At 41.3% G+C, this 15,457-nt stretch overlaps 1 protein-coding gene across 5 annotated transcripts in view; it reads right to left on the reverse strand.

Moving 5' to 3' along the window:
• Positions 1 to 15,457, reverse strand: part of LOC140070832 (capping protein, Arp2/3 and myosin-I linker protein 3-like) — an 813,581-nt gene that overhangs the window by 625,661 nt on the left and 172,463 nt on the right. For all 5 annotated transcript variants that reach the window (XR_011848999.1, XR_011848997.1, XR_011848998.1 and 2 more), the window contains exons 8-9: positions 7,313 to 7,386; positions 3,684 to 3,759 (exon numbers count right to left, since the gene is read on the reverse strand). Coding sequence is in view for 2 of the 5 variants with exons in the window: in XM_072117787.1 (XP_071973888.1) it covers positions 3,684 to 3,759; positions 7,313 to 7,386 (150 nt within the window). In the remaining 3 variants the exon portion in view is untranslated. The remainder of the gene's footprint in view (positions 1 to 3,683; positions 3,760 to 7,312; positions 7,387 to 15,457) is intronic.

The following is a 15,457-nucleotide window of genomic DNA, read 5'->3' on the forward strand; positions in this document are numbered from 1 at the left end:
ATGACCTTGTCATCAATGACAAGGTTGTTCTGTAATTATGTGAGTTATCCCAATGGTCTGTGTCTAGACAGTGAGTGGTTTTGAAAGTTTTGACCACATACTGTTATTATTTTTCTTTATCCCATTTGAGTCATGTTTTCTTGGTCACTATCTACACAAACAGACACATAACTTATTGACATACCCCTGAGAAAGCAATCCGCGAAACGTACATCCAAAAAAAGACATAGCCTGTGGGAGCAATCCGTGAAATGCACGTCGGGGTGCTCAGTGGTGCGATCAGAGTGTATAGGTAAGGGAGCTATAATTGTGCAACATTTGTATATCATAACATAAGATTAGATATATTAGAATCATGAGAGCATAGTCACGGGATCGTCTTGCTCAACGTGTGTGGTGTCAAAATTTTTACTCTAAAAATTTTTCCTGATAACATTTGTTTTAATGACTCACCTGCCTGATGGCTATTGTTGTATTGGAATCTTGATATATTTTATTGTTCACATATTTTATATATTACAATAAAGGTATACTTTATTTTAAAAATAATGTATCTATGACTCCTTTCTATGTTGGTCAAGTGTAAAATGACACATGTGGTATACAAACAGTGGGTACAGAAAGTATACAGACCCCTTTAAATGTTTCAGGCTTTGTTTCATTACAGCAAATTGGTAGGATCAAAAGAGTTCTTTTTTTGCGCTCATGTAATGTACACTCTGCACCCCATCTTGACAGAAAAAAAAAACAGAAATGAAGATGTTAATTTTCAAGTCTCTCCAGAGATGCTCAATTGGGTTTAGGTCAGGGCTTTGGTTGAGTCATTCAAGAATGGTCACATTGTTGTCCTGAAGCCACGGCTTTGTTATTTTAGCTGTGTGCTTAGGGTCATTGTCTTGTTGGATTAACCTTCACTCCAGTCTGAGGTCCAGAGCTCTCTGGAAGAGGTTTTCATCCAGGAGATCTCTGTACTTAGCTGCATTATTTTTCCTTTACTTGCAACCAGTTATCCTGTCCCTGCAACGAAAAACACCCCCATAAATGATGCTGGCTTGACCATGTTTCGCTGTTGGGATTGTATTTGGCAGGTGCTGAGCAGTGCCTGGTTTTCTAATTAATACCAAAAAGTTCAATCTTTGTCTCGCTAGACCAGAGAACCTTATATCTCATAGTCTGTGAGTCCTTCATGTGTTTATTTTTGCAAACTGTATGCAGGCTTTCATACATTACCAAGGAGATGTTTCCATTGGCGTACTCTGCCATAGAGCCCCCAAATGGTGCAGGGTCGTAGTGATTTTGTACTGTAGAACTTTCTACCATTTCACAGGAGCTCAGCCACAATGATCTTGGGGTTCTTCTTTAACCAATTCTCTTCTGGAAAGAGCACTTACCAGTTTTCTACTTCTTCTTAAAACTTCTTTAGTGCATAGAAAAAATACTTACACTAATCATGTAATACTCGTTTTGTAAATATTTATTGTAAGAAGTTTTAAGAAGAAGATTAAAACCAGTGAGTGCCATCCTTTTCTTATTGCACTATTATTTTTTTTCTACCCTGTTGGGAAACACTTTGTAAGGAGTTGAGCACCACTAGGACATTCCTCATTAGTTTCCGCTTCCTCTATATGGGCTCTCTGCCTAGTCTTAGGATTCATTATATAAGATATATGAACATTCTCCATTCTTTAATGTGGCAGGTCGAGTGGCTGGGCTCCCTGACACTGTGGGCTCCATAGCAGTTAATATGGCTGCTCTACCAACTAGAACCATATCAAGAAGGATCAGAAGGAAATAGATAGCATGTGAGTTAAATATAAGTGTCGTAACAAAGGGTATGAATACTTATGGCCATGTGATATTTCAGTTTTTCTTGTTTAATGATTTGCAAAAATATCTACATTTCTGGTTTTTCTGTCAAGAAAATAAGCAAAAAATAATAACATTTTATCTTCCCAATTGACTCCAATGAAACAAAGAGTGAAAAATTTAAAGGGGTCTGAATACTTTCTGTACCCACTGTACATCATAGTATAACACAAAGAAGTTGACATGAAGTAGAGAGAGAGAGATAAAAGATTTCTAGCTATGATGTCCTGATGGCCCATCCCCCTCACCAAACAGTTCCTATTTGAGCAGCTGGTGCTGTGTATGCGCTGTGGAGGATGTGCACGGTTATATATACATATTATGCTATACATTGTGCAGAATAATATGTATGTAATAGTGCTCCTACTCCATTCTTAAGTGTGGCAGGTTGGGAGGCCAGGCGCTGTGGGCCTCGTATTCGCTGTTATCGGTGCTACTCCTGTACAACAGGACAAGTTCAGGTCAGGCTGAGTACACAAACCAAACTTTCATCTGGAGCTCGTCCAAGTGTGACAAACCTGAATTTTGACAAACCTGCTCATCACTTACTCAAGAGGATAACATATATACACACACATACACTCACCGGCCACATTATTAGGTACACCTGTCCAACTGCTCGTTAACACTTAATTTCTAATCAGCCAATCACATGGCAGCAACTCAGTGCATTTAGGCATGTAGACATGGTCAAGACAATCTCCTGCAGTTCAAACCGAGCATCAGTATGGGGAAGAAAGGGGATTTTAGTGCCTTTGAACGTGGTATGGTTGCTGGTGCCAGAAGGGCTGGTCTGAGTATTTCAGAAACTGCTGATCTACTGGGATTTTCACGCACAACCATCTCTAGGGTTTACAGATAATGGTCCAAAAAAGAAAAAACACCCAGTGAGCGGCAGACTGGTTCGAGCTGATAGAAAGGCAACAGTGACTCAAATCGCCACCCGTTACAACCAAGGTAGGCAGAAGAGCATCTCTGAACGCACAGTACGTCGAACTTTGAGGCAGATGGGCTACAGCAGCAGAAGACCACACGGGGTGCCACTCCTTTCAGCTAAGAACAGGAAACTGAGGCTACAATTTGCACAAGCTCATCGAAATTGGACAGTAGAAGATTGAAAAAACGTTGCCTGGTCTGATGAGTCTCGATTTCTGCTGCGACATTGGGATGGTAGGGTCAGAATTTGGCGTCAACAACATGAAAGCATGGATCCATCCTGCCTTGTATCAACGGTTCAGGCTGGTGGTGGTGGTGTCATGGTGTGGGGAATATTTTCTTGGCACTCTTTGGGCCCCTTGGTACCAATTGAGCATCATTGCAACGCCACAGCCTACCTGAGTATTGTTGCTGACCATGTCCATCCCTTTATGACTACAATGTACCCAACATCTGATGGCTACTTTCAGCAAGATAATGTGCAATGTCATAAAGCTGGAATCATCTCAGACTGGTTTCTTGAATATGACAATGAGTTCACTGTACTCAAATGACCTCCACAGTCACCATATCTCAATCCAATAGAGCATTTTTGGGATGTGGTGGAACGGGAGATTCGCATCATGGATGTGCAGCCGACAACTATGTGATGCCATCATGTCAATATGGACCAAAATCTCTGAGGAATGCTTCCAGCACCTTGTTGAATTTATGCCACGAAGAATTGAGGCAGTTCTGAAGGCAAAAGGGGGTTCAACCCGTTACTAGCATGGTGTACCTAATAAAGTGGCCGGTGAGTGTATATATACATATATATATATATATATATATATATATATACACACTCACTGACAAGATAAAGACTAAAACATTTTACTTACCAGACGGAAATCTTTACAATGAAGTTTTGTGAACCATTGGTTAAATGCCAGAGAAGCAACTGCCACTGCAACATCACTAAAATTAAATATAAAATTGTATTTTTTCCAAATACAATAGCAATAATTAAAGTCATGTATTTTTTCAATACCATTGTGTGTACCTTATTGTCTGCAGCATGAGGTCCTCAACGTAAAAATGGACTAAAACTACACTGGGAAAAAGGTGCATCCCGTCTGACCCAATCAATTGCCGGATAGGTGGACATGCAGCCAATCCAGGAAATTAATTCTACTAGCCATGGTCAATCACAGACATGCCTAGTAGTTAGGGGACGTCAATTTGCCAGTTTGCCTGCACTGCCGCTAATCAAGTGCAGGTCGCGCAGGAAGCACCCAAAATTGAAGTTCAGGTTCACATTACTCTATTTTAAGTATTGTGCTTTTTATCTCCTTTTGTGATTGAAGGCCCCTTCTACACCTGCGAGTGTGATGCGATGAACTCGCATCAAACTCGCAACGCATGCTGCTCAGATCGCATGGCCCGAACGCTGCACATCAGGACTGAACTGACATGCTGAGTTCACTCCCGTTGTGCAGCATTCAGGCCGTGTGATCCGAGCAGCATGCATTGCGAGTGTGATGCGAGTTCATTGCATCACACTCGCGAGTGTAGAAGGGGCCTTAGAAAAGGTAAATTAAAGCATAAACTTTTTTTTTTTTTAAATTGGGTAAGTCAATAGTAAAGATGATAAAAGTAAATATTGTAATATTCTTTATTAACCCCTTAAGGACGGAGCATTTTTTCGTTTAATTTTCGGATGCGTCGATACCTGATGCGTTTATGATTTTTACTGTTTATTTATATTTATGTCAGTTCTAGGGAAAGGTGATTTGAAATTTTAGGTTTTTTTATTATAATTTTTTGTTTTTTAAACTTTTTTTTTTATTTTTATTTATACTATTTTTCAGACTCCCTAGGGTACTTTAACCCTAGGTTGTCTGATCGATCCTATCATATACTGCCATACTACAGTATGGCAGTATATGGGGATTTTCCTCCTCATTCATTACAATGTGCTATCAGCACATTCTAATGAAGGGGTTAAAACGAAATAGCCTCGGGTCTTCGGAAGACCCGAGGCTACCATGGAGACGGAACGCCGCCCCCGATGACGTCACGGGGAGCGGCAATCCCAGGTAAGATGGCGGCGCCCATGCGCCGCTATCTTTTTGAGGCTGCCGTCAGCTTTGCCGGCAGCCATCGCTGTGAAGCACCGATCGCGGGTGTTACCGGTAAGCCTTTGCTGCAATATGCAGCAAAGACTTACCGGCTATGGAGAGGGCTCAGCCCGTGAGCCCTCTCCATGCAGCGCGACCCGACCGCCGCCGTGAATACACGGCGGGCGGGCGGGATTACCAGCGTATAAGACGACCCCAGAGAAGACAGAAGATTTTTCTGTCTTCAAAAGTCATCTTATACGCCGGAATATATGGTATTCTTATGATATGAATTACATTTTAACAAAACCAGTAAGGCTGGTGCCACACGTAACGCTTTTCATTAAATTAACACAAAACACCGGCGGCTCGCTCCCGATCGCAGGCGTTTCCATAGCGATCGGGCCGCGGCCTGCCCCGGGGGGTGCGGCTTTGTCTGCGTTTGCAAACGCAGCCAAAGCGTTACATGTGGCACCAGCCTAAGTCTCACCTAGAAGCAGTAGACACTGAAATGTAAAGTGCTGTTTTGAAGATATTGCTCCTTGTCAGTTCAGGTTAAGAATTGATTTAGTGGTGTCAGAGGTTATAGATATGGGTCAGAAAAGGGTATAAAACTTCTTAATAAAATCCCTGTAGTGTGTGCAAAAATTCTGAAATTCCATGCATGCTCCACTGAGAATTCTGGGAAAGGAATATGCAAATAATGTTAGAAGATGGGAGAAGGAAAATATGTCTGTAGTGCTACACAAAAAAGGTAGCAGCAAGGGCTTAACTACAGACATAGAAGCTGCTATGGAGCCTGCAGTGTCAGGAGGCCTTACCATCCCAAATGACAAACTAAAAAAGGAGGATGTGCACCGTTAATGCTACATATTTTAATGCTACATATTTTACATCATAATGTGTATAAAATAGTACACATCTTCCACAGAACACAACATGAATTGGCAGCTCAGAAAAGAAATGACAGTAAATGACAAGGTAAGGGATCTCATCTCTAACTGTAGTCCCCCCATGTGGGTAGCAGCTACTGGGACAGATAAATGTATGAATAGGGCATAAAAATATCAGTGCATAAATGTGTGCGCATAAGTTTATAAATTGTGAGCATACAAATATGTATATTTTTGAGGGAGTAGGGGCCCCTCCCATGGGTCCCTGCCTCTCCTAGTTACGCCCCTGGGTAGCAGCTTATATATCAATGCCAGACATTCAAGAAGCCTTGTGACATGCCTTGGGAACTCTCAGTGAAGCATGCTGAAGTGGCCTGCAAAGAAAATCTCCTTAAAACGTTAGATTCCCTTCCTCATGGACATCTATAGCAAAACACAGTCTATTTCGTAGGTCACCTGCATTTTGTTGTCGGAAAACGATCTAAAAACTTAATTAATGTGACACAGCACAGTTTTTAGTGCAAATTATGAAAATATTTAGCCACAATTCTGCCCCAGTGTTTCTAATCATCAATATACTGACAAGCAGAATAAAGATAACATGTTAGGCCCAGTTCCCATCTGTAAGGTCTTTAGTTATTTCCTTCAGTTATTTTTAGCCAAAACCAGGGGTGGTCGAACAGACAGAACACATGCAATTTTTTTACATATATCTTACCTCTGTAGTCATTACAAAGACTTTGGTTTGGGCTGAAAAAAACCTGAAGGAAATAACTTTAGACCTAAAGGAGACGTGAATTGGCGCTTATTTATTGGGTACAGAGGCAATTTTAGTTCGCCTTGCTTGATGTTAAAATACACTGGAGATAAAACCAAAACAATCCAGCTCCAAGCATAACACAGCCTCTTTTACTGATCAAATGTTATTTATCATGGTAAACGGCATAAAATTTGAAATAAAAAATAAAATACCGACATTTACGGGGGGTTTTCCATCCTCTCCAGAACCGTTAATAAATTTGAACCAAGAAAATATTAGCCCCTCAAATGGACACCAAAAGCTACAAGTTGTTAAGTTAAAAACAAAGCCATCAACCAGCGACATTCAATAAGAAATAAAAGTTATGGCACAACATAAAAAAGGAAAAGTAACTGCGTCCTGAATGACACTACTGGAGGTTTTTTTTAAATTTATAATCGATGGCTGGAATTACCATTTGCATCACTCCTATGGAAAGCCTGTGTGGTTCAGTAAATTAGAGAAAAGGTTCTAGTGCTTGTAATATAGTTGCCACACAGCTCGTCATAAACTTAAATGTACTCATTTACAGTTTGATTCATGCCCCTGTCCTAAAATCATCTCTGCTTCATATATAGAGGTAGAAGCAACAATTAAAACACCAGATTAGCCACTGACAAACTGGAAACTGTATTTTGGCTGTGGTGCCCCTTTTAAGGAGCAATCCAGAAATAAAAAAATCCGCTTTACATAGTACAGAATATATTTATTGTCCTTACCTGGCATCATAGTGCATAAAATCAGATAATCTGAATTCTCTGGACTCATTTCTGTGATATATGTTGTCAACATCCTACAAAATATTTAACAAATTATATATTATTTCCATTAAAAACATAGTGGTAAAAGTCTGTATAGTACAATTTCGATGTTTTCTATAAGCTGTATGCTCTTAACGTGATAAATTTATTGTGAATTGTTAAATTTTGACATTTTATATTGTATACAGCAAGCTCTTTCATGTCCAAAGTTTTATTTACACAACTGCATGGGGGGCGGTGATTAGGTCACACAATTTGCAGCCCGATCACAGACCCAAAGAGGTCTGCCGCACCCAGTCATGGGCACAATGGGTGGGGGTTGGGTGGGAAGGGAATTAACAATGTGTCTCAGGCTCCATAATTCTCTAGCTGGAAAACACTTGTCTTTTGCTGCACAAGATTTATTGGCAAAGATTTTATTTAGCAAAAATATATGCAATTCTGTTTCTGTCTGTCAAGGTGGAGTGCAGAGTGAACATTAATGAGTAAAAAACTTTTCTGATCTTACCAATTGGCTGTAATGAAACAAAGAGTGAGGCAAAATTCTAGGTTGAAAAAGACTCAGGTTTGGAACTTAAAATCTGACATGAATGCACATATATATTCCATAACAATAAAAAAACACCACATTCACCTGAGCATTGCAGAGTGTAATAAGCTTGGTCAATGAAAAGCTGACGTTTTCATTCAATCAGTTTTTTTGTCCAAGTCTGTTGAGTGTCAGTTCAGTTTTTTTGCATTTTGATTAGTTTTTACAGCGTTTTTAATGCACCTAAAAAAAACCTGATTACTGTGGTCTATTTCTTCTATAACAATGGATCAGTGAAAAATTTATATTATAGAGAATATGTTAAGTGTGATTTTAGCCTGTTTGTTTTATTCTCAAAAAATAAGTTGGGAATTTACACTTTTTACTTTGCAAAAATCTACCAGTAAAATTACTCACTCATAGATCTAGGCACTGTGACTGTGGTAGTCTTCTTAAATTTGTTATCAATGGTCTTCTTCCTTCTAAAATCAACTTTTAAAATAATGCTAATGAGCCAAGGGGGCTACCCGAGCCCCTTTGTGATCTGGCTTTCTAAGCTGTTAGATTCACTGTGATTGGAGGTATTTTTTAGACGGAAAATAAAACGTAGCTTTTATTTCTCAATTAAAATTGAAATTAATGGGACAAAACTGTACTAACAGACAAACAACATATAACAAGATTCTCTCTTCGTCAGTTATTGTCTTTAGTGGATATATGAGCTTGTGTGCTCCTTGACCCACTCTGAGATTTTTGCGCTATAATTATTGGCGCATCTATTGACGAAGTTAATGTATAAAAACTAATGTGGATGGATTTTAATTTCCATCCACATTGTGTGGGTAGGCAGGCAGTATCAAGAAGTAGTGATCTCTAGATCTTCACTGCAATAAACTCTGCTGTCACGGTTGTGTGAGCTAGCAGAGGTGCATCCATTTAGAGCAAGGGACTGTGCTTGGCCCTATCTACTTGCTCCTATATTAGTTTAGATTGCTGGTCTAGACTACTTGAAATAATTTTTGCGCCTGTCGTATTCCCCTAACAGACCCTAGGACCCTACGCGTTTCATTTTCGCCATAAACTCATCAGGGGTCTAAGGTAAGGCTTAGTTAACTAGGGTTCATTATCACATAGTCTGTGTGGTGTGCACCACGGCCAGTGTTAGCCATGGCGCGCGCCGGTTCAGCCCCGTTTAAATCTCTGATCCTGAGCCCGTCACCACTGGCGAGCCCCCCCCATCAGCCAATCCAAGCGCACGATGTGTCTGATGACGCGTATTGCGTCACACATCATAATGCCCAATCAGCTGGTGACACGTCACCATCGACGCCTCCCCGGGGCGGATCTCCTGACCAATCGCCGTCTAGTGGGCGGTACTATCGGCAGTGTGACCCGCCTCCTGTCAAGTCCCGTTATGAATCATCCTATCGGGACTTGTGTTGCAGGTACAGTACTGGATCGCAATGTGAATACAAGGTTTACACCAACCTGATGCATCCCTTGGAGTAGATTGTAAACATAGTATTGCAGAGTTGTCATAAGTTTACTTGAACTCTGCCTAAACCATGGGGCCATTCTCTGTCGCAGTGACAGTGTTTAATTAGTAAGCATCACGTTGTTTAAAGGACCATTTTTTTATTATAGTACCTGCATCATAGATGAGGCAGTGCTGAATTGAACAGAAGGGTTGGATGTTCGATTCTGGGGTATTACGTGGATCAAGAGTCCTATTTTGATCATAAGGAACAGCACTGCTTCCAGTGCTCTTATTGCAGTCAGACTGACAGCTTTTGTGTATGGTAATCTTGGTTGTAGATCTAGCAAGTGGTGTATTAAGACTGGTAATTATATTGATATCGGATCATAGTATTAATGTTCTCCTTTTTCCTGTACAGTAGATGTAAGCAAATTTGATGCATTACTGCATATCAGTGCTCTTTACAGTAGATGATCATGTATTGAGATGTAGTAGAGTTTTTCCGCTAATGTATGCACTCGGAGCCTTATCATAAGGTGTGAGGCATATGTTCTGAGGGTATAGTTCCTAGTCAATAAAACTAGCATATGAAATGAAATCATTCATTCCATGTGGCTTGACGGAATTAATTTTGAAGGTCCACTGGGCCTCTTTTCTGAGGATCATTTTATCCCAGTCACCTCCTCTTCTTGAGGGTCTCACTTCCTCCATCCCTCTGAAAGTTATTGCTTGTTGATTCCCTTGGTGATACAGCCACATATGTCTTGCTAGTGGGGTGTCTTTTTTGTCTTTAATGCTCTGCATATGTTCCTGGATCCTCTTCCTCAGTTGGCGAAATGTTTTCCCTACATAGTCTGCAGGGCACGTGCAGGTGGCTACATATACTACTCCCATCGAAGCGCAGTTTATAAAGTCCCGAATCTCGAAACTCTTCGTGGTAGACGCACTTGTTATCTGTTTGGAGGGAGTTATCCACTTGCATGCTGAACAGTGCCCGCATCTGAATGTACCTCTTGGTCTTCTTTGCAACCATGTGCCACTTGGTTCTGGAGGGGGCAGATAGCTATGGACTAAAAGGTCCTTCAGATTTCTCCCTCTTCTGTAGCTGATTGATGGTTCATTCGGGATTATTTTCGCTATCTCCTTGTCATGCAGTAAGATATCCCAGAACTTACTGATGATGCCTCTAACCTCTTTGTTATTGCCATCAAATGTACCTATGATCCTGGTTGTTTGGTCAGTGTTAGGATCTTTTATTTTAGGTGTGAGCAGGGCGCTTCTGTCTACTGTACAGGCCTGCTGAAAGGCCTCATGTAAAATTCCCGAGGGAAAGCCTCGTCGTGCAAACCGATCACTGAGATCCTTGGACTTTTTCTTAAATTCTCTAAAGCCGCTGCAGTTTCTTCTCATACGGAGAAACTGCCATTTTGGGATCCCCTTTTTCAGAGGATATGGATGACAGCTATCCCATTGCAGTAGATTGTTTGTGGCGGTGGTTTTTCTATACACCGTAGTGGCTATCTGGCCCTCTGTGGTTTTGACAATTTCTAGGTCTAAGAAAACTATTTTATGGTCCTGAATTTCGGACGTAAACCTCAGCCCCAGATTGTTACAGTTTAACTTCTCCACAAACTTCTCAAAATCCTTAGGTGTTGATGTCCAGATCAGTAGCACATCATCTATGATGGTGTTGATTTAGTTACAAAGAATTTAAAGAAGCTCAATCCGAAGAGACATCAACATAAGAACTTTAGCAAAGAGGACACAGAGGCTCTAAACTCTCTGCGCAGTGATCCCACCCTTGTCATAAAGCCATCTGACAAGGGTGGGAACATTGTCTGCATGGACAGACATACATACGAGGATATGTGTCTAGCCATCCTTAATGATGTCCAATGCTATCAAAGACTTGAAAGTAACCCAACCGCTGCATTTAAGGAGGACCTTAAAATTATTCTGGATTCAGCACAGGCACGTAACCTTGTTTCAGAAACAGAATATAAGTTTATGCTTCCCAGACATCCTCAAATTGCGGCCTTCTACTCGATCCCGAAAGTACATAAGGGATATCCACCTCTTAAGGGAAGACCAATTGTATCAGGCATGAACAATCTGACACAGAATGCCAGCTGTTACTTAGACCGATTGCTTAGGCCCTTTGTGGTGTCCCTCCCATCTTATGTGAGGGACACCATGGAGGTCCTGAAGAAAATAGAAGGCCTCCACCTGGACACATGCCACTACCTAGCGAGCCTAGATGTAGAGGCTTTATATTCCTCGATCCCACATAACAAGGGGATCGAGGCAGTACGGTATTTTCTGCAAGCTAGGGGGACCCAGTACTATCAGCATAACGAGTTCCTTCTGGACCTCCTCGAATATGTCCTCAGCCACAACTACTTCCTCTTCGGGGACACCTTCTTCCACCAATGCCGAGGGACTGCAATGGGGACACCATGTGCCCCCACTTATGCAAATTTATACCTCGGCTGGTGGGAGGATAGGGTGGTCTTCGGAGAGGAGATGAAGGGATGGACAGAACATATCCCGTTGTGGCTGAGGTACATAGATGATGTGCTACTGATCTGGACATCAACACCTAAGGATTTTGAGAAGTTTGTGGAGAAGTTAAACTGTAACAATCTGGGGCTGAGGTTTACGTCCGAAATTCAGGACCATAAAATAGCTTTCTTAGACCTAGAAATTGTCAAAACCACAGAGGGCCAGATAGCCACTACGGTGTATAGAAAAACCACCGCCACAAACAATCTACTGCAATGGGATAGCTGTCATCCATATCCTCTGAAAAAGGGGATCCCAAAATGGCAGTTTCTCCGTATGAGAAGAAACTGCAGCGGCTTTAGAGAATTTAAGAAAAAGTCCAAGGATCTCAGTGATCGGTTTGCACGACGAGGCTTTCCCTCGGGAATTTTACATGAGGCCTTTCAGCAGGCCTGTACAGTAGACAGAAGCGCCCTGCTCACACCTAAAATAAAAGATCCTAACACTGACCAAACAACCAGGATCATAGGTACATTTGATGGCAATAACAAAGAGGTTAGAGGCATCATCAGTAAGTTCTGGGATATCTTACTGCATGACAAGGAGATAGCGAAAATAATCCCGAATGAACCATCAATCAGCTACAGAAGAGGGAGAAATCTGAAGGACCTTTTAGTCCATAGCTATCTGCCCCCTCCAGAACCAAGTGGCACATGGTTGCAAAGAAGACCAAGAGGTACATTCAGATGCGGGCACTGTTCAGCATGCAAGTGGATAACTCCCTCCAAACAGATAACAAGTGCGTCTACCACGAAGAGTTTCGAGATTCGGGACTTTATAAACTGCGCTTCGATGGGAGTAGTATATGTAGCCACCTGCACGTGCCCTGCAGACTATGTAGGGAAAACATTTCGCCAACTGAGGAAGAGGTTCCAGGAACATATGCAGAGCATTAAAGACAAAAAAGACACCCCACTAGCAAGACATATGTGGCTGTATCACACCAAGGGAATCAACAAGCAATAACTTTCAGAGGGATGGAGGAAGTGAGACCCTCAAGAAGAGGAGGTGACTGGGATAAAATGATCCTCAGAAAAGAGGCCCAGTGGACCTTCAAAATTAATTCCGTCAAGCCACATGGAATGAATGATTTCATTTCATATGCTAGTTTTATTGACTAGGAACTATACCCTCAGAACATATGCCTCACACCTTATGATAAGGCTCCGAGTGCATACATTAGCGGAAAAACTCTACTACATCTCAATACATGATCATCTACTGTAAAGAGCACTGATATGCAGTAATGCATCAAATTTGCTTACATCTACTGTACAGGAAAAAGGAGAACATTAATACTATGATCCGATATCAATATAATTACTAGTCTTAATACACCACTTGCTAGATCTACAACCAAGATTACCATACACAAAAGCTGTCAGTCTGACTGCAATAAGAGCACTGGAAGCAGTGCTGTTCCTTATGATCAAAATAGGACTCTTGATCCACGTAATACCCCAGAATCGAACATCCAACCCTTCTGTTCAATTCAGCACTGCCTCATCTATGATGCAGGTACTATAATAAAAAAATGGTCCTTTAAACAACGTGATGCTTACTAATTAAACACTGTCACTGCGACAGAGAATGGCCCCATGGTTTAGGCAGAGTTCAAGTAAACTTATGACAACTCTGCAATACTATGTTTACAATCTACTCCAAGGGATGCATCAGGTTGGTGTAAACCTTGTATTCACATTGCGATCCAGTACTGTACCTGCAACACAAGTCCCGATAGGATGATTCATAACGGGACTTGACAGGAGGCGGGTCACACTGCCGATAGTACCGCCCACTAGACGGCGATTGGTCAGGAGATCCGCCCCGGGGAGGCGTCGATGGTGACGTGTCACCAGCTGATTGGGCATTATGATGTGTGACGCAATACGCGTCATCAGACACATCGTGCGCTTGGATTGGCTGATGGGGGGGGCTCGCCAGTGGTGACGGGCTCAGGATCAGAGATTTAAACGGGGCTGAACCGGCGCGCGCCATGGCTAACACTGGCCGTGGTGCACACCACACAGACTATGTGATAATGAACCCTAGTTAACTAAGCCTTACCTTAGACCCCTGATGAGTTTATGGCGAAAATGAAACGCGTAGGGTCCTAGGGTCTGTTAGGGGAATACGACAGGCGCAAAAATTATTTCAAGTAGTCTAGACCAGCAATCTAAACTAATATAGGAGCAAGTAGATAGGGCCAAGCACAGTCCCTTGCTCTAAATGGATGCACCTCTGCTAGCTCACACAACCGTGACAGCAGAGTTTATTGCAGTGAAGATCTAGAGATCACTACTTCTTGATACTGCCTGCCTACCCACACAATGTGGATGGAAATTAAAATCCATCCACATTAGTTTTTATACATTAACTTCGTCAATAGATGCGCCAATAATTATAGCGCAAAAATCTCAGAGTGGGTCAAGGAGCACACAAGCTCATATATCCACTAAAGACAATAACTGACGAAGAGAGAATCTTGTTATATGTTGTTTGTCTGTTAGTACAGTTTTGTCCCATTAATTTCAATTTTAATTGAGAAATAAAAGCTACGTTTTATTTTCCGTCTAAAAAATACCTCCAATCACAGTGAATCTATTGAAAATAGGAGATATTCTCAAATAAATACACCGCTATATCATCTTTCAGTGAACACATTTCTAAGCTGTTACACTCTGTCTCACTCTCCCCGCTGCTTACTCAGTATTTGTGATGTGAGCACTGTCTGCTGTACTCTCAGTGCTAAGGGAGCAGGAGCTGGTGAGATATCAAATGGATAACAAATTTAACCCCTTAAGGACGCAGGGTTTTTCCGCTCATTTCTCGCTCTCCAACTTCAAAAATCCATAACTTTTTAATTTTTACGTATACAGACCTGTGTGAGGGCTTATTTTGTGCGTAACAAATTTTACTTTCCCGTAATGTTAATTTAATTAATTTTAACATGCCATGTACTGCGAAGCTGAAAAAAAATTCCAAATGTGGAAAAATTTAAAAAAAACCGCACATCCGTCACGTTCTTGTGGGCTCAGTGTTTACGACTTTCACTCTTCGCTCCAAATAACACGCCTACTTTATTCTTTGGTTGGGTGCGATCGCGGTGATACCAAATTTATATAGGTTTTATTGTGTTTTAATACAGTTTCAAAAATTAAACGAATGTGTACAAAAAAGAAAAAAAAATTTTGGCATCTTCTGAAGCTAATAACTTTTTCATACTTTGGCGCATGGAGCTGGGGGAGGTGTCATTTTTTGCGAAATGAGCCGACGTTTTCATTGCGACATTTTGATCATTTTTTATTTCATTTTTTATGTGATGTAAAAAGGTGTAAAAGTCGCATTTCGGACATTTGGGAGCTATTTCCCGTCTCGGAGGTCACCGCCGGCCGTAACTGTTTTTATATTTTGATAGATCGGGAATTTTGGGACACAGCGATACCTAATATGTTTGTGATTTTTACTGTTTATTATGTTTTATATCAGTTCTAGGGAAAGGGGGGTGATTTGAATTTTTAATATTTTATTAATT

The sequence above is a fragment of the Engystomops pustulosus genome, chromosome 7 (genome assembly GCF_040894005.1).
Source record: "Engystomops pustulosus chromosome 7, aEngPut4.maternal, whole genome shotgun sequence".
Classification (NCBI taxonomy): domain Eukaryota; kingdom Metazoa; phylum Chordata; class Amphibia; order Anura; family Leptodactylidae; genus Engystomops; species Engystomops pustulosus.